This window comes from Grammomys surdaster, unplaced genomic scaffold (genome assembly GCF_004785775.1).
Source record: "Grammomys surdaster isolate TR1022 unplaced genomic scaffold, NIH_TR_1.0 125742, whole genome shotgun sequence".
NCBI classification, from domain to species: domain Eukaryota; kingdom Metazoa; phylum Chordata; class Mammalia; order Rodentia; family Muridae; genus Grammomys; species Grammomys surdaster.
This window is the reverse complement of record NW_021620574.1, coordinates 1,134,036-1,160,196: the sequence shown is the minus strand read 5'-3', so window position 1 is coordinate 1,160,196 and position 26,161 is coordinate 1,134,036. Positions and strand designations below refer to the sequence as shown.

General features: G+C 44.0%; 1 protein-coding gene across 2 annotated transcripts in view; it reads left to right on the top strand.

Moving 5' to 3' along the window:
• The window catches only part of Spats2 (spermatogenesis associated serine rich 2), a 73,373-nt gene that overhangs the window by 21,652 nt on the left and 25,560 nt on the right, over positions 1-26,161 (top strand). For both annotated transcript variants that reach the window (XM_028788317.1, XM_028788316.1), the window contains exons 2-8: positions 787-1,081; positions 9,416-9,495; positions 13,363-13,471; positions 14,324-14,373; positions 17,747-18,005; positions 19,824-20,003; positions 24,903-25,038. In XM_028788317.1, the coding sequence (XP_028644150.1) occupies positions 1,057-1,081; positions 9,416-9,495; positions 13,363-13,471; positions 14,324-14,373; positions 17,747-18,005; positions 19,824-20,003; positions 24,903-25,038 (839 nt within the window). In that variant the 5' untranslated portion in view covers positions 787-1,056. The remainder of the gene's footprint in view (positions 1-786; positions 1,082-9,415; positions 9,496-13,362; positions 13,472-14,323; positions 14,374-17,746; positions 18,006-19,823; positions 20,004-24,902; positions 25,039-26,161) is intronic.

The window sequence follows — 26,161 nt, the reverse complement described above, 5'->3', positions numbered from 1 at the left end:
GTCATAAATATCCACGTGCTGTATGTATGTCATAAATATCCACGTGCAGTCTGCTGAGTCCGTTGGGTATTGCTTTTCTGTGTGTGGTTTTCAGGGCTGAGCCCTGGCATTGGGCAGCCATTTGGGGGCTTCTCTCTGGGGAGACTAATTCTCCTTCTCAGCAGTTACTGCCTGTGTTTCCTCATCTAAGGATGAGAGACCTGGAGGGAGTCCCCTCATCCATGGCCTGCCAGCTTGTGTTGTCATTGTCAGGTCTTGTTTGGACAGCTGTATTTATAGTTGAGTACCATGGGTGTAGCTTCCTTGTCATGCCTAGACACAGTCTTCTGGTCCTCTGTCTCTTGCAGTCCTCCCCCCATCTTTCTCAGTGTTCCCCAAGCCTTAAGTATAGCCGCTGTGTTTAGATGCTTCGACGTGGGCCCCAGGCGAGCATTTCTCAGCCTGGGCTGGGTGCCATGGGTGAGCAGCTCTCTGCATTTTGGTCACTTGTGGTTTCCTGTAAGCGTCTCCATCTGCTGCAGAAGATGCTTTGTCAAGGGATTAGCTCTATACTTAAAGCGCTGTGCCATGCGGACAGGCTGAAGTGCCAGAGATCCGAGTCCCAAAGAGAAGGAAAGGGGCCAGGAGAAGACGAATACTTTTCAACTAACATGATCAGATTCTAAGATTAAGTTTGCTTCAGGAGATGGTGCTTTTTATTAGCTGAAGCTAGTTTCGTAGAAATTCAAATCCCACGAGTGATACTTGTTACTATAATAGTAAATATGTTTGTGTTTTTCCTTCTAGAGTCTCCCTGGGGAAAGACATGACTGTTTGCAATGATACATCCTGACAAGAAGTTGATACCAGAGAAGGAAAAGAAGTTGACAGCTAGTGAACAGAACCTAAACAACCAGGATTTTGTATTTGTTACTTCCAACTGTAGACTTCTGTTGCCACTTTTAAATTAGCAGGATTCCCAGAACTTGGACGAAGATCATTTCTTCTGGTTTTTTGTTTGTTTTCTCTCTTTTTTTTCTTTTTCTTTTTTTAAAATTTGATCGTGAGAAAGCTGCAATGTCTAGGAAACAAAGCCAGAAAGGTAAGATCACATACGTACATAATTTGTAGATAACTGTTGCCTAAGTCTGGGGATGTGTGTAGCTTAGTGGTGGACGCTTGCCTTGTGTGCATTGGGCCCTGGGTTTTAGTCTCGAGCTTTGTGTAAACAAGCAAGCCCAGAGCATAGAGACAGGGACTAAAGCTCAGGCTTGCGGACCCGCGTGAGGTGTGGATTTGATCAGAGCATAGCTATGAAGCGCTGATCCTCAGATAGGTCTGTGGTTTGAAACTATTCGCTTAGTAACATGTCCTGAACGACAGTGCAAGTATTATATCAGGTGTTAGTTCTGCATATAAGTTGAAAATTGATCCCCTTATTAGAAATTGCTTTCCTACTCAAGACAGATCTGTCCAGTTGTAATCAGTTTGTTAGAGGGCGAGATGTGACTTGCTGCTGTTTTTGTACAGTGGCTATACCTTAGTGAGGTGTGATGGGAGATGCTTCCTGTCTTGTGTTTCCTATTCCCAGGGGAAGGAAATGGCGTGAGAGGGAGAGCTTCCAGGCTTCTTTCTTCCTTAGCTTTCCTTCCAGGTTTGCCATCCTGGTAAAATGGAAGACACAGGCAGGAAGTATGATGACAGGTTACGCTGAGGGAAGCAAAACAGGCTGTACTTCTCCAGTGTGGAGAGCTGCCACACAGGGCTGCTGTGCGCTCATTTCAGGAGTGGCCGGAGGTGTCTTGACTTTCTTTTCTTGTTCATTTTAATTTTCAGTGTAATGTTCTTTAATTCGAAACAACTCCATGGATTGAGGTCTTCACATATTAAATATGCTTTTAATTTCGATTTGACAGTTCAAAACTTCATAAGAAAACAGTGTGCAGAGCTGCTCATAGTTTGGGAATCTGTATTTCCCTCATATGACAGATTTTCATAAGAAAACACAGGCTGTAAGGAATGGTTAGATCACTAAACACGTTCAAGTGGAATGACGTATAAACTGGAAAAGATTCTATAATTTTTCCTTTTAGTCAACAACATGATTGATCTCCCTGCAGTTACGCTTGAAGAGTCAAGCTTGAGTTTCCTCCTGCAAATGAGAGCCGCAGTAAGGGAAGGGAATGCAGCACTTGGGAGTCAGTGGTTCGATGTGACAAGAGGAGCCTTCTTATTTATTTGTGTGTGAGCACGCGTGCTTGCTTGTTTGTGCGGTGTGTGTGCGCGCGCGCGTGTATAGGCGTCCATGGAGGCCAGAAGCCTGTCAGACTGGGTGCCGGGAACCAAACCTGCTCTGTAAGAGCAGCCAGGGGAGACTTTTACAAAATTATCTCTTTCATATTTCAGATTATAATATAATTATGTTACTTCCCCCTCCCTTTCCCCTCCTTGTTCTCTTTCAAACCGATGGCCTCTTTTTCAGTATAAGGTGCTTTAGGAAGGCTACCGGAGCGACTGCAGTGCTGTTATTCAGAGCTAGAGATCATACCAAGTGGCATTTTGTCATCTAAATTTACCATCTCTGATTTGTTCCCTTTCCAAGCATGTAAGGACACACAAGCACACACACACACACACACACACACACACACACACACGAGACTAAGGACAACAACCCTCAGGTTTGTTCCTCCTTAGGCCCTGTCCCTGTGGTTTTTGAAACAAGGCCTCTCTGTAGCCTGGGGCTTGCCAATTAAACTAGGCTGGCCAGCCAGCAAGCTTGCAGTAGTCAGCCCGCCTCTCAGTCCCCAGCACATGCCACCAAGCCCAGCTTTGGTTTTGGACATTAAACCAGGGCCTCATCCCTGTACAGCAAGTGCGTTAAGTATGGAGTGAGCGATCTCCTCAACCCATATTTTCTTTATTTTTCTAAATGTCCTTTTTTCCCTTAATACAATAGTCCTTTTCTTCATTATTAAGTACTATTAGTAGAATAAAAGATTGTCACTCTGATGCTAAAATTGATAGTAACAGTTCTGTAATAGCTGGCTAGCTTGCTTGCTTTCCCTCCCTCCTTCCCCTCCTCTCTTTCTTTCTTTCTCTTCTTCTTTCTCTTGTGAAGCTTTCTCTGTGTCACCCTGGTCTGCCTCTGCCTCACCAGTGGACTAAAGCTGCGTGCTGCCCCACTTGGTGCCAGCAGCTTTCTCCCTCGCACTCATATTTCCAGTGGAGCCCAAGCCCCTGCAGGTTCTGATGGTTCATGTGAGGAAGCGGCTCCATTTATAATTCTAGAACAGCTCTCCAAGCTGGTATGGAAATGGCAGGTCTAAGACTTGTTGATAAGGAAACAGCTAAGATACAGCCTTACTTGACACCGTATTTATTTCTGACAACTTGCTTGGCCCACCTTTTCTGAGCTACCATGTAGGTCACCTCTCTGCTTTGCTCTTCATCCATACATAGTTGTTCCCTCCTCCCTTCCCTTCCTTTTCGCCTTCTACCTGAGCCTCCTTCCTTTCCTCCTTTCCTTCCTTTCTTCGTTCCTGTCCTTCCTCCCTCTCTCCTTACCTCCCTTCTTCTCTCCTTTTTTCTTTTCTTCCTTTCATCTATCTTGTAATCCAGTGCTAGGGAGACAGAGACAGATGGGTTTCTGGTACTCACTTGCCTGCCAGCCTTGTCTAGGTACACGCCTCGGGCCAGAGAGAGACAGACGCTGAGAAGTGGTTACTGTGACTGTCAGTGCTGTGGATGTCCAGTTCATACAGTAACCACTTCTACAAGAGACAGACGCTGAGAAGTGGTTACTGTGACTGTCAGTGCTGCAATGTCCAGTTCATACAGTAACCACTTCTACAAGAGTTCACATTTGGTCAGACGTTTCTTTTCAGTTTACTTTTTAAGGAAGTTTTATGTTTGCTCACTTACTTTGTATGTGCATGTATCTGTGTAGGGACATGCTTGGCTTTGTGTGGAGCTCAGAGGAAAACTTGGAGGAGTCCATTTTCTCCTTCCACCATTTGAGTCCCAGGGATCCAACTCAGACCGTCGGGCTTGGCGGTGAGGCCTTCGCCTGCTGATCCATTGTGTGGGCTCTTGAGTTTACTTTTTAATTCTCTAGGTACCCCTGACTGTCCTGGAACTCTCTCTGTAGAGCAGGCTGGCCTCAAACTCACAGAGATCACCTGCCTCTTCCTCCTAAGTGCAGGGATTAAAGGAGTGCACCACCATGCCTGGCTTACTTTTTAATTTTGAAAAGAGAGTTGGATAAAAGAAGAGAGATGGCTAAGGGTAGTGTGATAGTGACACTTCCAGGTTATCTGGGCTTCCAGACTTCCTCATCTCCAACTTTACCTGCATTTACCTGCATTTAATTGGGTATTACCTTTTCTTGCATATTGTTCCTGATCTTGCTTTCTGTCTGTGTAAGGAATATCTATGAGTTATAGCAAGAATGCACAGGAAGCTGATGGGCACAGCACTGTTGGAGTAATGGAGCTCGGCGAAGTAGTGTCAGGTGAACCACAGCCAGTACACCGTACAACTCGGAACGCTGACTCCCTGGCTGCTGCACCAGGACTCAGTGTGTTACTTTAGGCAGGGATAGTACTGTAACTGGTTTTCTCATTCTATTTCATCAATGAAAAATTGAACAAGCCCCAGGCTGGGAGTATTACTCAGTGGTAGAGCTTTTGCCTTGCACGCAGGAAGCCTTGGGTTTGATGCCCAGTACTGCAAACAATGAGGAGGAATTCTCAGATTATAATCCCATTTTTCACCTCACTTTGTCAGAGGAATACTTTGTCGTCATTTATACAGTGGGAAATGGTGTAATCAGTCTAAATAAAAGATTCAAATTTAGCAGCTCCCTGAGAATCTCTAGACACATTCCACACTTGAGTCGAGTCTTTTTTTTTTTAAGATTTATTTATTTATTTTATTTATGAGTACACTGTCGATGTCTTCAGACACACCAGAATAGGGCATTCAATCTCATTACGGATGGTTGTGAGCCACCATGTGGTTGCTGGGATTTGAGCTCAGGACCTCTGGAAGAGGAGTCAGTGCTCTTAACCACTGAGCCATCTCTCCAGGCCCCGAGTCGAATCTTCTTTACACTTAAGTTTGCTATAAGCAGTCTAGAGTGGAGGTTGGGCAGGTCTTCTGATGAAGAGAAAAAATCTGTTAATAAAAGTCCCTTCAGCACTTCACAGCGCCTTTGTGTATTCATGCTACCTTTGGACTTCTCAGGGCAGGCTCCAAGCCTGTGGTGGGTTTCTCTATTCCAGAAGTGGTGTTCTGGGAGTCTATTGCATGGATGATGATGATGATGATGATTTACTTACCTACTTTGAGACAGGGTCTCCCTTTGTAACCCTGGCTGGACTGGGACTTACTGTATGGACCTTGAACTCACAGATCCGCCTGCCTCTGCCTCCTGACTGCTGGGATTAAAGATGTGCGCCACCTTGCCTAGGCAGTGCGTGTTTTCAATTGTGCAGTGTAATAAGCTCATAACTAGTTGCTTACATATTAAGATGGTATATATTTTATTGATCTGGTTTCAGTTCTTTTGTGTTTATACCCAGCAGTGGGGTTACCGAATCATACAGTAGTTGTGTTTAACCTTTGATGGAGCCACCGTTTGGTTTACAGGAGACACTGTCCCTCATGTCACAGGCGCCATGCACCAAACTTACAGTCACCCCAGCTCTGGGCCGGGTTTGTTTTCTGGGGTTTCTTTTGCCGTTATGTCATCATTAGGCCTAAAACAACTTTACCTGATTCCTTTCCTTTCCTCCTCTCTCCTCCCCTCCTCACTTCTCCTCTTCCTTTTCTTTCTTTCCCCTTCTTCTTTCTCTTCTTCTTCTCTTCTCCCCTCCCCTCCTCTTCCCTCTCTTCCTGCCTCAGCCTTCCAGGTGCTGAGGTTATAAGCCAGACACCATTTCCTGACCCTCTGTCTGCTTTATGAAGCTCACAAAACAAGAATTAAAACTTAGTGTTTATATGTGGAGTGGGCGGGTGGAGAGGTGGTGCACACCTTTAGTTCCGGCACTTGGAAGGCAGAAGCAGTCGGATCTTTGAGTTAGAGGCCAGCCTGGTCTACAGTGAGTTCCAGGACAGCCAGGGCTTCACAGAGAAACACTGTATCAAAAAAAACAACCCCCCCCAAAAAAAAATTTGGTGTTTATAAAGATGTCAGTAGAAATTTAAGTGACATACTGTTTTCTGACGGTCTTAAACAGGTATTAATTGAAGTAACTAAGAATTTTAAGCTGATTCCTAATAGTCTTAAATGAGTGAAAATAAGAAAGTGCTTTAAGACATGGGTAGCTTTTACCAAAGAGGGTGGGGTTGAAGTTAGAAATTCTTCATCTTGTTTGAATCTTGCCTAAGAATAATTTAGCACATATCTTCTGAAGAACTGCAGGTAGATCATAATTCAAGGCAGTGTACCATATAGACCATGACATGTTTCAAGGCACAGGCCAAGAAGATTTTGTACTTTTCCACCACCTGGACCCTCTTACCCCCTCCCCTTGTAAAACATGCTATAAAAAAAAAGCATTTCATGTTCAAAAAAAAAAAAAAGAAATTAAAAAAAATTTTTTTGAAAAAAAAAGAAGAATAATTTAGCACAATTTCATTCTTTAAAAATGTATCTCTGAAGTCTTATGACTGGTCAGAGTACCGAGTATAAGTGACTGTTGAGTGTTCAGCAGTAAAGGGGATATTTATATCACTTCCTCCAAAGCCCAAGGCATAAGGACAGAAGTAGTATGGACTTCTGGGCACAGCCTGCCTGCTACACTTTTGACCTCATGACAGCTGTGATCACTTTTACAAAATGTACCCAGGATTGAGCCTGCTGTGCTGTCATGGAAGACGGAGGGGCTCATGGACCCTCATCCCTCCCTGAGGATGTGTAGTTAATAGTTGATGAGAAAGGAAGATGCTTTCTTTAGTGGTGTAGTCACAAAAGGGGTAGTGGCCGGAGAGACGGCTCAGGGTTAAGAGCAGGGATGGTTCTTGATCATTAGGTGGGAGGTAGCTCAGTAAAGTGCTTGCAGTGCACACATGAGGACTGGAGTCCATCTTGAGCTCAGGCCCACACTGTAAAACCCAGCACTTGAGAGGTAGGGGCAGGGGCTATGCCTTAACCATAAGCATGCTCTTACCACAGCTAAAAAGAAAACGAATTCCAACTTAACTTTTGTGTGGGGGTGCAGATGGCTGTGTGTTGACATGGTTGTGGACCCAGAGTCCAGGCTTGGGTATCGTTCCTCAGGAGCCATCCACTTTGGTTATTGAGACAGGATCTTTCATTGGCCTGGAGCTCACTGACTAGGCTAAGCTGGTGACCAGCAAGCTCCAGGGATCTGCCTGTCTCTGCCTCCCCCAGACTGGGATTACAAACACAGACATGTCTGGCTTTTTGAAAATGAGTTCTGGGATTGGAGAGCTGGCTCAGTGGTTAACAGGGTTGGCTGCTTATTCAGAGGACCCAGGTTCAGTTGCCAGCACCACACGGCAGCTCATAACCATTCATAACTCTAGTTGCAGGGGATCCAACATACTTTTCTGGCTTCCACAAGCATTGAGCTATCTCCCTAGTCTCCTAACTCTTTAGGCCTTGGGAGGTATTTGGAATTAAGGTAGAATTTAAGCTCTAGCTCTAAATGAAACTTTAACTGAAATACATACGTTTGTAATAATAGCAAAAGAATTTGGAATATACTATCACATTTCAATGTTTTTTATACTCCCTTTGTCAGAATTTCCCGTATCACTTGCTTAGCTGAGATTTTAATTTGCAAACTACTCCCAAGTGAATTTTAGCAATCAGTAATGCTGAAACCATCTGGGAGGGATCTTAGGCCTTAGTCTAGACCGTTGAGGCACAGCGTACATTTTGGCATAAGAGTCCGCAGAAGGTAACCATGCACATCAGAATTTGAGAAGCACTTTAACCTTTCTGGGATTGCCTCGCATAGAATTGAAGCATTCAGTGCTGAGGCATTGGTGCAGCAATTGATGTAATTCAGTGCCAGAGCTCTTGCCTACCTGATGTAAGTCAGTAGCCAGCATCTTACACATACACACACACACACACACACACACACACACTCGCACGCGCACTGTGGTGATTTACTGATTATATACTCACAGTTGAGTAAAAAACTTGAAAAAAAAGGAATAACTCATTGGAGGTTTGGTTTTGTTTACCTTGCTGATTGAGTTTCATTTACTGAATACAAACTTGGACATAGTACTGGTAATACAAACTTGGACATAGTACTGGTAATACAAACTTGGATATAGTGTTGGTAACACAAACTTGGATATGGTGTTGGTAACACAAACTTGGGTATAGTGTTGGTAACACAAACTTGAGTATAGTATTGGTAACACAAACTTGGATACATTGCTTCATCACACCTGCAATCTGGGAGCATCAGTCAGTGAATTCATGAAATTCAGAGTCTTAAGAGTACGTATGTGGCAGGCAGTCTAGGAGACAAATTACTTGCATTTGTTGTGAATTGATTGTTATTAGAGATGCCCCACATCTCTCAGAACCTCACAGGCTTATCACATTTTGGGGGGCTTACAACTTAAGGTAGGATAACTAAGAAAGAGATGAAGGATTATAGAATACTCTTTTTTTTTTTTAAATATTTATTTATTTATTTTATTTATGAGTACACTGTCGCTGTCTTCAGACACACCAGAAGAGGGCATCAAATCTCATTACGGATGGTTGTGAGCCACCATGTGGTTGCTTGGATTTGAACTCAGGACCTCTGGAAGAGCAGTCAGTGCTCTTAACCGCTGAGCCATCTCTCCAGCCCTAGAATACTCTTAATATGCTTGGCATAGTGCTACTTTCCTCAAAATATACTTTAAAATATAAACAGTTGAAAGCACTTGCTGCTCTTGCAAAGGACCTAAGTTGGTTCCAGTACCTACATGGTGGTTGGCGACCATCCAAGACTCCAGTTCTAGGGCATTCACTGTTCTTCTGTCCATTGCAGGATCAAGGCACACAAGGTGCAAATACATACATGCAGGCAAGCACTTATACACATAAAAATACTTTTTTTTGGAGACAAGGTCTCACTGTATAGCTCTGGCTATCCTGGAACTCACCATGTAGAGCAGGATGACCTTGAGCTCACAGAGATCCACCTGCCTCTGCTTCCTGAGTGCTGAGACTAAAGGTGTGTGTCACCATACCTGATGAAAATAAATAAAAATTTTTTAAAAAATTTTATTTTATGACTAACTCAAAATATGGTTATATATGAGCTATCTATGTAGTAGAAACTTCCAAGTAGTTTCTAAATCGTTAGTAATTATATGAGGAAAATAGTCATGGATTAATAGAATGTATAGGTTATATCAGGGTTGAATATGTTTTCCTTTTATATTCTTTCAGATTCATCAGGATTCATTTTTGATTTGCAGTCCAATACTGTACTGGCCCAGGGAGGAACCTTTGAGAACATGAAGGAGAAGGTAAGGTAATACTATGGATGTGTGAATATTATAGGAAAATTGATTAATATAAGTAGTGACTATCACAAATGCATTCTAAAAATGAAATTTGCTGGGCATAGTGGCATGCACCTTTCTTTTCAGTATTCGGAGGCCGAGGCTGATGGATCTCTGAAACCAGCGATCCGTTCTACATATCAAGTTCCAGGCCAACCAGGCCATCACTGTGAGACCTGACTAGAAAGAAAAGGGAGGGGCTCGGGGAGAAGGAAATGGAATCCTAGGAACAAATGAGAATGCCACTGTATAGTCAAGATGACTACCACCGTGTCTCTGAGGGAGCAGTTTATCAAAACGTGCAGGAATGCTTTTCTGGTTTTTTTCCTTTTTTTTTTTTTTTTTTTTTTTTGTTTTTTTGAGACAGGGTTTCTCTGTGTAGCCCTGGCTGTCCTGGAACTCACTCTGTAGACCAGGCTGGCCTCGAACTCAGAAATCCACCTGCCTCTACCTCCCAAGTGCTGGGATTAAAGGCGTGGGCCACCACCGCCCAGCAGGAATGCTTTTCTTTGGATATGTCCATATATGCTTATTCTAAATTCTTTAAGACATTCGGTATTAATGCTATTACTAATATTTATATGACTGAGAATGCATCTCTTCTTTGTCTCTTTATTTTTTGTTTTATTTATCTCTGTGTAGTCCTGGCTGCCCTGGAACTTTCTGTGTAGAGCAGGCTGGCTCCCAACTTATAGAAATACAGACTGCATCTGCCTCCTGAGTGCTGGAACTGAAGGCATGTGCCACCATACCTACCTGACTCAGACCAAAATTTTAATGTTTTTTAATTAGCAGATACTAGTTATATATGATAATGGACTTAGCTATAAAGGTTAAGAGAATAATTCATGTCTAAAATTCTATAACAATGTTGTATTTGAATTGAAGATGTCAGTGTGCGAGCTCATGATGTAACAGGATAATTGTAAGCTGCAGCCACTGAAAGGAAAAGGAACCATAACTTCCGGTGGCAGTAAGTTCACCACTGAAAGGACAAGGAGCCGTGACTTCCGGTGACAGTAAGCTCACGTAGCTCCTGGATCTTCAGTTCTACCATTTTCTCCCAAAACCACTCTCAGCACTTCCTTAAGATATAATTAATTCTACATTGCACAGTAAGACAAATACAATTGAAAAGGAAGAAAATACAATTATCTACACAGACAAATCCATGAAAACAACAAATGATTAGGACAAACAAGAGTATTAAAAAAAACCAAAGCTCACTGAAATTGCTAGCCATAGAACAGATACATAATAATAAAATATTTGGGGCTGGAGAGAGAGCTCAGTCCTTTACCTTTTATGTATTTATTTTATGTATATGAGTGTTTTCCTGCGTGGACACGTGTGTGTGCCTGACACAAGTCAAGTCAGAAGAGAACATCATATAAACAGAAAGCTGGGTGTCGCAGTGTATGCTTGTAATCCTAGCGCTGGCGTCCGCATACGTGACCCCTGGATTTGCCAGCCAGCCAGCCAGCCCAGGGCAGTCAGAAAGCCTGTCTCAAAACTATGATGGACACCTGAGATTATCCTCTGGCCTCCACACACGTGTCTTCTCATGTACCTGCATACACATGTACATGTGAATATTCAGTTGTTATAAACTACGTGCATTTATTTATTTCATGTGGATGGGTGTTTGCGTGCATGCATGTATGTCTGTGTCGCATGTGCTTGCAGTGTCCGCAGAGGCCGGATCCCTTGGAACTAGAGTTACAGGCCAACGTTAGCCTGTGGGCCCGGCCATGTGGGCGCTGGGTTCTCTGGAAGAGCAACCAGTGCTCTTAACCACTAAGCCATCTCTCCAACCCCTGTAAACTATATATTTTTTTCATTTCAAAAAATATAATGTCTAACAACATTGCGTATCTGCCAGGCGTGATGGCACATGCCTTTAGTCACAGCACTCAGGAGGCAGAGGCAGGGAACATCTGTGAGTTTGAGGAGCAAGTTTTAGGCCAGCCAGGGCTATATAGTGAGACGCAAACAAACATAAGGCAGTTGGGCATGCCCGTTTCACAGTGGCATGGGATCATCAGCGAGCACTCATGTAGGCTCTGTGCTGTTCTGAATTCTGGTAGTTCCACAGATGACCTGATTTCACGTTGATCTAGGCACTAAGGATTCAGCAATAGGCAAGCAAACTAGTGGTCGAGAATTGGCGCTCCAAGCCAGTGCTGGCTTTGCATGAACGGGACCCTGGGTTTTACCTCTAGCACTGCAAAACAAAAATGTCTAATTATCTACCAAGAGGAGAGTGGGTTAGTGTATTGTACAACAGGAGCGCCATGTACAGTGTGTGTTAACTATATGAGTAACATGTACAGTGTATGTTAAAACATGAGGAGCAGATGTATGTTAACTATGTGGATGACATGTATAGTGTATGTTAAACTATATGAGGAACAGATGCATGTTAGCTATAGGAATCACGTGCAAACCAACGTGAAGAAATGCTCTGTGACAACATTGAATGTTAGCATGCGTGATGAATAGTAATGTTTATATAATATAAAATATATATTGCCTGTGGAGATACACATACATCATGAAAATGCAAATATATTGAAATTAAATCAAATTCTGAGGAGAGGTTTCTGGAGAGAGAAATGGGGTTTAAATAGACGTTCGTTGGGCTTCGTTTGAGTTGTTTTATCAAGCTGGGCTCTCACTAGTTGTCCATTATGTCCTGTGCACCTAAAATAGCTTATAATGATTCAGATGCTGTCTATGAGTTATCTCAGAGTTTTCACACAACTGAATGACAGAGAAAGACAGATTTGAACAGTGCTGTGTAGGAATCTCAGCTGCTGGGCTGGAGGAAGAGCTCAGTAGGTAAGGGCGGTTGTTGTGTGCATGAGGACTTGACCTCACATCCACAGAACCTACAGACAGACAGACCTGATATTCCTGTGACCCCAGCAGTGTGTGACAGGCAGAGACAGGAGATCATTGCAGCCTGAGGAAACTTACCGAGCAGAACAGTGTCCTCTGGCCGCTAGTGCATGAGTGCTTACCTACATACGGGCATTCATAAGTACCACACTTGCATAGTCATATTACGACAGACATTTAAAAATCTGAGCTGTTAGGGTTAATGGTTCATTACATTTCTGCTTTCCCTATAGTGTAATGACGACCCACTGATGCTAACTTAATAACTGGTACCTAAATTAAGCCTGTCTCTGTCTGTCTGTCTGTCTGTCTGTCTGTCTCTCTCTCTCTCGACTAGTTTTCTATGTAGCACTGGCTGTTCTGGAACTCTCTCTCTGTAGACCAGGCTGGCCTCAAACTCACAGAGATCCTTCTGCCTCTGCCTCCCAAGTGCTGGGATTAAAGTACTGGGCTACAGTACCCAACACTTTCAAAATTTAAAAATATAAAAATAAAAATTATTATTTGTGTGTGAGAGAGACAGACAGACACACACACACAGAGGGCAGGGGGAGAGGAAAGAAAGAGGGAGAGAGAACACAGATATGTACCAGGTAGCTTGTCTGGAGGTCAGAAGGCAACTTGGAGAGTCAGTTTCTCGTTCACCATGGACTCTGGAGATTGACCTCAGGTTCCCACACTATTGTGAATGCTTTTATTCACTGATCGTTTCTCAATTGGTCCCTTTTATTCCTATAAATGCTCTGTGTTTTAAATTTCAAAATTAAGTTTTCATGTGGTGTTACTATTTTTATGCTTACTGTTCTTGGCGTGACGGTTGCGTGTTCTTCCTGACGTGAAGCAGTAACTTTATTGCTGAACTGCACTGGCACCATTATTCTCCCTGATGCACTCTGCTGCCCAGTGACCTGCGTGTGCCCTCTCTTGCAGATCAACGCCGTGCGTGCGATCGTTCCCAATAAGAGCAACAATGAGATCATCCTGGTTCTGCAGCACTTTGACAACTGTGTGGACAAAACAGTGCAAGCATTCATGGAAGGTAACGCTGGCTCAAGTGTAGACTTTGCAACCTGTCTCACGACAGCGCTTCATACTGTGATCTTTTGTTAACGTAGGTGCCCCTTTCATTCCCAAGCTGTGGAAAAACTGGAGGAGACCAGCTAAGAAACCTCCTGTAGTGTTAGATATGTTCTCCTCCTCCCCACAGAGAGGCTGCTGCTGGCGGGCTGTGGGGTTGGACAGCATTGGATAAGTAATTTAAGAGACACTGCAGAGGAGCCGGCGGCGGCCCAGGAGCACACGAGCAATCCAAGACCCAGCACTGACTTCTAAACTCCACTGTGGTTTAGTTTGGTTCTGACAGCGACTCAGATGTATGAGTTCAGTTTCCTTATGTTTCTGTATGTTAGAGAAAAATGACAGCCGTATCCAACTCCGTAGATTTATAGAGTTAATAAATGTTTGTTAAAATCCTTTCCATATAACTTGTTTGAAAAAATTTTACTTGAAACTGCTTCGCCTTTGAACAGAGTGGTCAGGACTCCTGGATGCATTTTCCTGAATTTGCGAGTATAGAGTGAGCAGGTTCAAATGCTGTACTTTTTTTTTCTGTAGTCATGTTTTCTTCATAATTTTAGGGTTTGAGTCTAGTGTAGGTGCAGCTTTTCCCAGATACCACAGTCAGGATGGTATACTTGGGTAAAGACAGTCACCTTTATATTCAGACCAAGATTATGGATAAAGAGTCGTGAATGCCCGAAGGAGTTGTCAGTAGACTCTACAGCAGAAGCATTGACTGCCTCAGCCCAGCGTGTAGCAGTGATGCAACGCTCTGATTCCTTCTTGACCTTGTGTGGCAGAAGAGCAAATCTCCGTTTGATTTATTTTTCAGGTAGTGCCAGTGAAGTACTCAAAGAATGGATTGTAACTGGCAAAAAAAAGGTAAGGTTGAATTACATGTAAGAACGTGATATTTATATTGCTTTTAATTAGACTCTAGGCAAGATGGCCTAACAGGTAAGGTTAGCATACTGCTCTTCCAGAGGACCTGGGTGCAGTCCCCAGCACCCACATGTAAGCTTGCCATCTGCACATCCAGTTCCAAGGATGTAGACCTCTTTCACCTGCAGACATTAGGTGTATGCGTGGTGCACAGACATACGTGAGGGCAGGGCACTCCACTTGCTTTCTAAAAAGAAGAAGGGCTTTAAAGAATGTTTTCTAATACTAAAGAGCGTGTCCGGAGGTTCCAGCAGAGGAGCATAGGGACACACAGCAGTGAGGGCGGCGTGGGCCCTGCCTAGCCAGTCATGTCAGCCAACCTGCCCTGTTGATGAGTGGGGTGTCGTGCCACAGCCCTCTCGCCCGTACCTCCTAAATGTTTGAAAGAGAATGTTACATATGTCTTCTGTTTTCCATCTCAAAAATGCCAGTTTTGATGTTGAGGTTTCACAGAGTATTAGACAATGGGCTAGCTTCCTGTGCTTGAAGTCAGAACAGTTACGTTGCTGGTGCAGTCGCCGCAGTGCTCTACACAAGAGTAGACACAAATGAGCATGGCGGAGAAAGCAGCTTCTCCAGACTGGTATTCAGCAGGATTTGTTTCCTAGATTAGCTAAAACAGTTTAGATTTGCAGACCAGGTAGCCTTGGTATAGATAGTCTCTACCACTGGTGACTGCTCATTTAAAGCCAAAGGGCAGTGTTTCCTTCTTTAAAAATGTGTCTGTCTCTGTCTCTATTTACTGTATGTCTGCATGTGCACAGCTCACAGTGAGGACAGCTTTGTGGATTTGCCCTCTCTTTTCACCTGGATGTGCTTTCTGGGTGCCAGGCTTGACTGACACCTTTGCGTGCTGCCCATCTTCCTGGCCCAGCTTTTGCTCTTCCAGGCTGTGTGCCTTCCAGAGACAGCTGCTACATGTTAAAGAGCAGAAGGTGCGCGGGCTTCCGAGTCGGTCAGAGCTGGTCTTCTGTTCTGCTTTGTCTGGTCTTGTGAGCTGTGGTTGTTGTTTAACCTTAGTTTGCTCCTCTATAAAGTAGAAAGATACATACATGGTGGTCTGTACCTGTGATCCTAGCACTCAGAAAGGGGGCATAGGAGGGTCAGAGTTCAAGGCCATCGTGGGCTACATAGCACAACCCTGTCTGGGGGAAAAAAGACAACAAAAGTAAAATGATATTAATACGTATGCATTCTCGTTACAATGCCTAAATATTAGTTCTTAATCCCTCACCTGTATCCTCTGAAATCCAAACGCTTCCCTCCCAGGATCTAGCTGGGTTCAGAATTCTTCCCACAGCTCTACCCCAGATGTAGTTCCTTTAAGGAATGCTCAGGGATGGGCTTTTAGCTAAGAACTGACTCCGTTAGGAGTGTCCTTCCTGCACTAGGTGGTGTTGTGTTCTGAAGTGCTTCCCTCTAAATGTAACTATTGTGTTTGTGTTGTGTGTGTGTGTTAGTGTGGGGCGTATGTGCTGTGGTGCTGATGACAGCTTTTGGGAGTTGGTTCTCTCCTTCCACATGGATTCCAGGGATTGAGTTCAGGTTGTCAAGCTCGTGTGGCAAGGACTTTTAACCATGAGAGGTCTTGCCAGCCCTGAAATGCTTTCTTGACCAAGCCAGGCTTGGCATCATCATCACCACCGTCACCATCATCCCCATCATCATCAGGTTTTCAGGACAGGTTTCTCTGTGTAGTCCTGGGCCGTCCTGGCATGGGTTTGGCTTTTTTAACCTTGGAGAATTTTCTCCCAGAGGCATGCAGCACTGTTCAGGCTCTCCTGACTCTTTCTAAACTTTGCTGCACACAGCAAACATGGCTTTGAGTAGTCAAGAAAACACCAATGTTGTAATTTATTGACCTCAGAATATAAATTATTAACAGCACATGATATGCATATAGTTGAAAACTATGTATGAGAGACAATATACAAATTTCTTAAAATCTGGAGAAAGAAAACTGGCTTTTGTTTGGTTCTCTGCAGTGTGAAATCCTGTCACAGCTAACCATAGGGATTGGCTCAGTAGGAAGGGATGGTGGGCGAGAATTGCATGTGTGGGCTGATAATGAGAAGACCTGTTCACACGGGAGGAAGCAGGAGGAAGAGGGGAAAGTTGCATGCCAAGTTGATTCGTCATCCTGCTGGACAGGGCCAGCCAAGGCCTGGCATGAGCGTGGATCGGCTTTATCCTTCCAGCTTTAGAGTTAAGGTTTGCTAGTGTAGCTGTCTGTTGTTAAAACAAAGGCAAAGACTTTTTTTCCCCTTTGTATTCACATGGTTCAGATTTCGAAGGTATAAATGGCAATACCCCGAAACAGCTTTGTCCCGTGTCTTCTCTCCAGCCATTGGTGCCCCATTTGTTCCCCAGATTTTTATTTCCTAATTCATCCTTTTGTTTGTTTGCTTGCTTGCTTGTTTCGGCATTGGAGGTTAAATGCAGGGCCTGGTGCGTGCCAGGCAGGCACTCCACACTGAACTCAGCCCCAGGCTCTTGGGAATTTCTCTTGCAGCTCCTAAGACACTTCAGTCACATTAAACGGTTAGGCATACATACTCTTCTCTGCACATTCCCTGAAACAGATCCTGGAATGTAGAAGTCCCCTACTGATCTACATTTGCATGGCTTCTAGTCTTTATTAATATTAATATAACGGTGCTGCCATGAATAATCTTGTATACATTTGTCATTCCTGGCTAGGATAAATTGCTAGTATTAGACTTGCTGTTGAAAGCTTTGTGCATTTGTAACTTTCAAAAGCATTACTAGATTTTCACTCGTACATAGTGTTTATGAAAATGCCTGGTGATTTCCAGAGCAGTCAAAGCTGTCTGTCAAGTGGAGCCAGTGACCTGTGTATTTAAACCCTGACCTTTGCTAATCTGCTCAGTGAAAAGCCGTACTGCAGTGCAGGGTTTCATTATTTGTCGATTATTGGACTGAGGCTACGCCTCATTCAGTTATTTATAGATTATATTCTTTCATTTGGGTTATTGTGGTTATTTAGCATTCTGTTTATATTTCACTTTAAAATATAGTTACTTTTTTCACATTTTATAACTTCATTTTAAGATAGGTTTTGCAATGAAAAATATTTTATGTTGATCTTGAGTTCATGCAAAATACAGTTTTGCACAGAAAGTGTTATTTTTGTCAGTAGTTAGATATAAACAAAATTATCTTCAGTTTCCAGAAGAATGTGTGCAGAATTGGTAACACTGACTTGTTTTGGTAGCTGGCATTGATTACCTCTATGAGTTGTGTTGGAGGGCCTGCTTTTTCTTTTCTCTTTTCAAATCTTTGATAACCTTAGAACAAAAAGAAGAAAAGCAAGCCAAAACCTGCATCAGAAGCAAGTAGCAGTGCCCCAGACTCCAGTAAGTCGGCACCCGTTCAAGAGGAGCAGCCTGCATCTTCAGAGAAAGGCAGCATCAATGGTTACCATGTAAACGGTGCCATCAATGATGCCGAGTCTGTGGACTCACTCAGTGAAGGTCTGGAGACGCTTTCAATAGATGCCCGAGAACTGGAGGATCCTGAGTTTGCCGCAGCAGATACACTGGACAGAACTGGTGAGTCTGTGAACACAGTTTGGGAAGTTAATTCACTCAAAAAGTACTGGGGATCTCTGCCTGAGACACTTATCACTACATTAAGTATAGCTGGTCTTTTACTTTATAGCTTTTGTTGCCTACTTAATGGAAGAGTTCATTTTGAAACTTTTTTTTCCTAAAATACACGTCTGACATTGAGTAACAGAGGGATGCTTTAGTATTTAGAAATGAGAGAGTGACTTTTAAAATATGATCTTTTAAAATATGATAGGATTACTATAGAAACAGCCGTGGAGGGATGATGGTGTCGCTCTCAGGAACACGAGAGGGACATTAGTCACAGACACCAGTAGTGTGGCAGAGCACAGTGGGGCCGAGTTAGCTGAGCCGTCTTCAGTTCTGAAAGAAAGTAGGCAGGGATATTTTAGGAATATGTAATATTAACTATAATCATCACTTTATTGACAACTAGATTTTTGTGGGTCTTTTTAGAGATTATTTTTATAGTCCTATATTGTTTTGTTGTTTTTTTCTTTTTTTATTGATTTATTTTCTGTGTCTGAGTGTTTTGCCTGCACGTATGTTTGTGTACCACATGAGTGCCTAGTGCCCGTAGAGGCAAGAGGAGGGTGTCAGGTCCCCTGGACTGGAATTACAGATGGTCGTGAGCAGCCATCTAAGTGCTGGGAGCAGACTCTGGGGCCTCTGCGAGAGCAGCTGGTATGGTGTTCTCAGCTGTGGAGCAGCCAGTGTGGAGCTGTGTTCTTAGCTGTGGAGCTCTCCCATCTCCCTGCATTTGTTTTCTAATGAAGACTTAAGATTAGTTAATACTTGGAAATTCATGTGCTTTTATACATTTTTTTTTTGTTAACAATTTTGTTAAAGGCCGAGGAGAAACTGGGAATCTTTCTGTTTTAAAAATAACTTACATGGAAGCCAGGCATAGTGGCACTTGCTTTTAATCCCACCATTTGGGAGCAGAGGCAAAAGCTGGCAGATCTCTGTGAATTTGAAGCCAACCTGGTCTACACAGGGAGTCTGCATAACCAGGGCTACACAGGGAGACCCTCTACCACCACCATCAACAACAACAACAACACAAAAGAAAAGAAAAAATAACTTCTCAGACTGGGGCACTGCAGTGACGCTTAGTGGCTAAGAGCATCGTAGCTTTTGCGCACGACCCAGGTTTGGTCCCCAGCACCCACATGGCAGCTCACAAGCATCTGTAACTCCAGGACCAGGGAACCTCACACCTCTTCTGGCCTCTGGGGGCACTGCCTGCAGGTGCTGCACATGCAGGCAAAAAACTCACATACACAAACTAATAAATATATAACTTATTTAAATTTTAAAAATGACTTCTTTATTAATCTTGTTCCCTCTGCTTTAGTATTCCTAGTTTTGTAAATGTAATATTAGTGTTGGGATTTTGTTCTGACTTTAGCTGTTTTTATTAGTTAATTCATATATATGTGTGTGTATACACACACACACACACACACACACACATATAAAATACACAAAAAAATATTGTGCCTGACTGCAGATGGATCAAGGCAAAGGTAACCATTGGACCCCGTGTCATTGTGTGCAAACGTTATTCTCACTTTAAAGTTCTGCCTTTTCTCTACTCTGTAAAGCTTTTAAATTCTTTTTTTTCCTCCTCTGAGACATTATAAATTTTTTTCTTCATTGCAGCTTATGGAAGATAACAGCTTTTTTAATAGGCATGGTTTTGTCTAACATATTTTTACCTGCTTTCTTTCTGTACTGAAGATAGCTCAGATAATTTACCCCACACTGTGCTGTAAACCACTGTCTTCTCTTGGACAGGACCTGTGCTGGAGAATGGTGTCTCTGACTTTGAGCCCAAATCTTTGACTGCACACTCTGTCTCGAATGTCCAGCAATCCCGAAACGCTGCCAAATCTGTCTCCAGAGCCACCACAGGAGCACAGGTTTCAAATCTGGGAATGGAGAATGTTCCACTCTCTTCCACCAATAAAAAGCTAGGTAAGTCCAAGGCCTATTTGGGAGAGAAAAAACTGTTTCTGTCCAGAGAGAACAGATTGACCTTGTATGAGTAGCAGCCAGTGCTGCTGTGGGACGACCTAGCTAACAGTGACTTCCTGAGCTTTGCCGCAGCCGTTCATGCTGGGTTCTTCATGTCTGGTCTCCCAACATGTGAGCACTTCTGTCTGACAGGACATTTCAGAGGAAATGTCAGAGCTGCTCTCTGCAGCTTCCTGCCCTTACTGAAGTCAGAAGGCAGACTGAGGTTTTCACAAGAGCATGTCCCCTGAAATACTTGGTATTGATTGGTGATAGCTCTTTACTTTCAAATATTTGACTATTATAATCATTTTGACAGAGTTGCAGTGCTCAGAGCATGCCTGTAATCCTAGCACTCAGGAGCCTAAGGGAGGAAGACCTTACCTTCCAGGCTAGCTTGGGCTAAGGTGGTTGATGTCATCTCAACAACAGATACTTAGCACCAGCCAGTACTGTGTGCGTGTGTGTGTGCGTCTCTGTGTATTGTTTTGAGATAGGGTCTCACTATGTAGTCTGGCTGGCCTGGAATTCTCTGTGTACACCAGGCTGGCCTCAAAATCACAGAAATCCTCATGCCTCTGCCTCCTGAGAGCTAGGATCAAAGGTGTGGATCCCACACCAAACAACTTTTGTTTTCTTCTATGTTACAGTAATTGTTTAAATAAACAACTAGTTACTAAACAGAGAGACCCCTCAGTCCTTCACATGTCTAAGTGTGGTGGTCCACTCAAGTAAGCCGTGAACTAGAGATGTACAGCGCCATCATAAACTGTAGCTATTGTTTAAATCATTTATTCCATATGACCTGAGTTTTAAAACTTCATTCATTCTTTAGGTGTGTGTGTGTGTGTGTATGTGTATGTGTGTGTGTACATGTCTATGTGCCTGCCTGCCTGCTGTATACTTGTGTGTGGACATCCAAGAAAAGGTCAGTTGTGTTTCTCCACTGTGGCGTCTGGGGAATCAAGCTCAGATTGTCAGGTTTGCCGGCAAGGGCCTTTGCTCTCTGACATTTTAGCTAACACTTCCTTTCAACTTGTTGCTGAACGACCGGTCTGAGAATATCTAGTCAAGCAAAAATAAGGTTTACACAGGGCTCAAAAACTTTTAGGTTCCAAAGGAAGTCAAATCGGATTGAGAGGAATTTATATTAAAAAATTAAATGGCTCCAATGGCATAGGCTTTAGTTCCAGCTCCTCCAGAGGCTGAAGCAGGAAGGTCCCTTAAGCCGGGGAGTTTATGGTTTGTCTGGGCGGTATCCCAATAGTCACTAAAAAACAGCTGAAATTGAAGATGTAGGGGCTGGAGAGATGGCCAGCAGAACGGTTGCTGTGCACGAGGACCTGAGTGTGGAGCCCAGTAGCCACATGCATGTGGCCATGTGTATGAAGAGCCCTGTACCAAGGGGACAGAAGGGCTTCTGGCTCACAGGCCGGCCAGCCTTCCCTGTGGGTATGGCCAAGGTTCCTCTGAGAGGTCTGTCTCAGAAGCAAGGCAGAGCCCTGGAGAGATGACTTCCAGCCAGACTGTTTGGTCCCGGGTACCAGGGTTTGGTTCTAGTTCCCACAGCCATCTGATTGACTCCAGTCGCAGTGGACCCATCCCATCCCTGCTTTTGACTTGAAGACACTGGCACACACGTGGCACATACATGGTGCACACACATATATGCAGGCAAAAAAAACTTACACACGTAAAATAACAAAGTAAATTTTTTTTTTTGCCTGCATGAATGTCTGTGTGAGGGTGCCAGGTCCCCTGGAACTGGAACGACAGTTACGAGGAACAGTTAGTTGTGAGCTGCCATGTGGGTGCTGGGAACTGAACCTGGGTCCTCTGAAGGAGCAGTTAGTACTCTTAACCACTGAACCATCTCTCCAGTCCAAAAAAGTAAATATTTAAAAAAAAAAAAAAAGTAAATGGGGCGACTCCTGAGGGACGGCACCCATGGCTGACCCCTGGCGCAGACCGCAGCATGCACACACGTGCAGACACTACAGAATGGGAACTGTGGGCCGGGTGTGGTAGTGCATACCTATAGCCTCAGCCCTTCAGGATGTGCAGATGGGAGCACATGGCTGAGAGCAGGCTAGGGTGTATGCAGTGAGCTCCTGTGTCAAAAGCGCAAACTGAGCTAGGGTTTAGCTCAGCGTGGGACTTGAGAAACATGTACAGGGCGCTAGGTGTGATTCCCATGCTTGCAGCTAGAAGAAAGAAGGAACTAGAGAAGGAAGATGTTTGTCCTAAGCTGGCTGTGGTAGGAAAGGAAGGAAGGAAAGAAGATGCTACATAGTGAGTTCAAGGCCAGCCAGGAATGTGTGTTTCAAAAATAAATCAAACACAGAGCCAGAAAGAGGGCTCAGCATGTAGAAGTGCTCGCCTGACTGAGTTACCCTTTGACCTCTTAAGCTGTGCCGTGGTGTGCGTGCCCATATTCACACACATGTCATCACGCACACTGATTATTGTTGTCTAATCCCCGCCATTGGGAGGCAGAAGCAGAGGGTCATTTCAAGCTCAGGGCTAGCCTGGTGTATGTTTACATGAGTTCCAAACCCAGCCACGGGTACAAAGTGAGACCTGATCTCAAAAACCAGACTTGAGAGACAGAGAAACAAAGAAAACAAACAAAACGTGTGTCTTTATACAACTATCAGCATCGTGTAGTGGCGATTGGACCCCCATCAGTTGTCTCTGTGACATTGGTGGTGTTAGGTAGAAAGGTCAGTAGGGCTCCCAGAAGCCCTTACAGTACACTGTGGAGGTGAATACACTTCCTCTTTGTCTGTGATGATGACGTCTCCATGTGTAATGTAACCAGAGAGGGGCGTCTTCTAGTTTCTTCATGTCTACATGGCGGGAGAATTACTTGATTAGACTCTGGTCATTTGTGGAGCTTTGAAAATATGGGTCCTGGGGCTGGAGAGATGGCTCAGTGGTTAAGAGCACTGACTGCACTTCCAGAGGTCCCGAGTTCAAATCCCAGCAACCACATGGTGGCTCACAACCATCTGTAATGAGATCTGATGCCCTCTTGTGGTGTGTCTGAAGACAGCTACAGTGTGTTCATATATAATAAATAAATAGATCTTAAAAAAAGAAAAAGAAAATATGGTTCCTATTCAGACAGTTTTCTTTCTTGACTTCTAAAGTTGCTATCTTAAGATTCGCTGCTCTTTTTCCCCTCATACATTACATCCCACCGCGATCTCCCCTCCCTCCTCCCAGTGCCTCCTCCACCGCTCCTCCTCCCCAGTCCACTCCTCCTCAGTCTCTTAAGAGCGGGGCAGGTCTTCAAGGGGTATCAGCTGAACATGGCTATTGCAGTAAGACCAGGCACCTCCCCCTCATATCAAGACTGGACGAGGCAACCTAGGAGGAGGAGGAGAGTCCTCAGAGCAGGCAGGAGTCAGAGATGTCCCCTTCTCATGTATGCAGAGGGCCTACTTGAGGCCCATACTGCTCTTTTTTCTTTAACAGTTTAGTCTGCTATTATTTTCATTTCTGAAAGTTCAGTTGAAGAATTTTGAAATATCTTCTATACCTCTGCTTAACATGTGTCTGAATTTGTCTGATAGTAGCTGTTTGATATCTCCCCAAAATACTTTGTTCGGGTCCTAGGGATTAAGGCCAGAGTATGCTAGGCACATACTCTACCACTGACCCAATAGCCCCACCTTAATTTTTTTTTATTTTATGTATATGAGTGCTTTGCCTGCAAATATGTCTGTATACTATGTATGTGCCCAGTACCCATGGAAGCCAGGGAACAGCATTGGATCCTTTGGAACTGGAGCTATAGACAGTTATAAACTGCAAAGTGGGTGCTGGGACTCAAGCCCAAGTCCTTTGGGAGAGCAGCTAGCGCCTTTAACCCCTGAGCCGCCTCTCCAGCCCAGGCCCCCAGCTTTGGATGCTCTTTCATACTTGATTCTAGCAGGTGTCGTTTCTGCATCTGTTTCCGTTGATTTTTCTCTTAGTCGTGTTTATTTTAAATGTCTTTTGTTTTTATGTGTGATGACTGTTTCTAATGGAATCCAAATATTGTAAATTTTTTTTGTTGATTAACAGAAGGTATTTGAATTCTTTGAATATCCTGTGTCTTGTTTCTGGGACTCTGTTTTGTGAAAACAGTTTGAGGCTTACTTCTTTTTGCTTTTTACCTTGTCAGATTAGATGAGAACAGCCTAGAATGGAGGGCTGATGCTGCTTCACCATTGGGGCAGCATCCTCCCAAGCAGCACTCTGTAGCGCTGGGGCGGCATCCACCCAAGCAGCTGCTGTGTGTATTGTGAGGTGCCTCTTTTTGCACACATGTGTGAACTGTCCCTGGCCTGGGTGAAGCCTGGCTGTCCGCTCCTTGGCTTGCGTGGTGATGTCCTCAGCTCTGCACTGGCTAACGCTCAGCTTCTCGGGCTCTGTCTGCCACTGCTGTCCGACTCTGTGTAGTTTTCTGTGTGCTCGGTCTTGGAACTTCTAGCCTTGGCGCCTGGGAGTTCGCTCTATATTGCAGCGTAGAAACTGTTCATAAGTAAGTTGGGGCAGTCAGAGGCTCTCTTCACTCGTCTGCCTTTCGTGGGAAGTACTGTCTGCTGTCCGTTGCTAAGAGCCATTATTTTATATATTTCATCTGTGTTGTGTATTCATTGTTTAAGATGGGAGGATAAATCCAATTCTTGATACTTCATATTGATTAGGATACTTTAAAAAATAAACATGAAATTTTGAAAAATAGGGTTTTTTTGTTGTTGTTGTTGTTGGAATGGTGATCTTAGTCCATATGACATTTGACCTAAGACATTCAGATCCAACTTTTAATTTACATGTTCCCTTTTAAAATAATCTGTGTTTCCCTCCAAGGTTCTAATATTGAGAAATCGGTGAAAGACCTCCAGCGCTGCACTGTTTCTCTAGCGCGGTACCGAGTTGTCGTGAAAGAGGAGATGGATGCGTCCATTAAGAAAATGAAACAAGCCTTTGCCGAATTGCAAAGCTGGTAAGATTAAGTTGCTCTTCATATGTCGTAGCCCAGAGCCCACTTATAGATATGGTCAGCCGCTCACTAGTGTCTTTAATCCCCTCCTAACTACACAGTGGGGAGAAACTGAAAACCTATGCTGTGTCTGACTTTCTGCTTTGATCTGTTGCTCTTGGCCAGTGTGGGATTTAGGGGCACAGAGAACTCACAGTGCTTTAGAGAGGACTCTAGAAAAGGGCCTGTCTGTCAGAAACCAACATGACAAGTGACACACTGCTACAGCCAAGCTGGATAGGAGAAAGTCAGCTATTGGCTCAGCCAGGAATCATAGCACCGAGAAGGCTGAGGCAGGAGGATCCAGGCCAGCCTGGCTACACGTGATATCTTACTTACAAACAAGCAAGCAAACAAAAAACTAAAACCTGCAAGGAGAGAATGCCTGGTTCTTAGCCTTTCTCCTTCCTCACCTCTCACCCTGCTGATCCGCTGTTGATCAGGATTTGCTTTGGATCTTATGTTTCCACTTGTCCTTCTGTACTTGCTTCTTAAATGTACTAGTCTGTATTCTGTGAGGACAGTAGCAGGTTTGGTAGAAAGATTTGAATATATGTATGTGCACACATGTGCCGTAAGTGCAAGTGTGTGTGCAGGCCAGAGGACAACTTCAGGCGTCAGTGGTCCTCTTCCACCGTGGTGGATCAGGCCTCCTGCTGGCCCTGCCATACGCCAAGCCAGTTGGTCAGGAGCTTCCAGGAATAATCTTATCTCTGCCTCCCATGTTACCATAGGAACACTGAGGTTACAGACAGCTGCTACCACATGCCTGACTTTATGTTGGTTCTGGGGATTCGAATGTGGGTTCTCATATTTGTCTTGTAAGGGCCTGACTCACTGAGTGCCAGGGTCCAGCCTCAACACTGGATCGGGTTTTCAACTAGAAGCAGAGATATCTAGAAAGCGCATAATGAACACACACAGGCAAGTTTTGGATACAAGCGGACAGGCAAGTTTCAAGGCTTAAAATTATACTTTCTCCTTTGCTTGCTCTGTGTGCATACTCTGCACACACCTACACACTTCACACACATCTCACACACCTCACACACACCTACACACTTCACACCTCACTCCTCACACACAC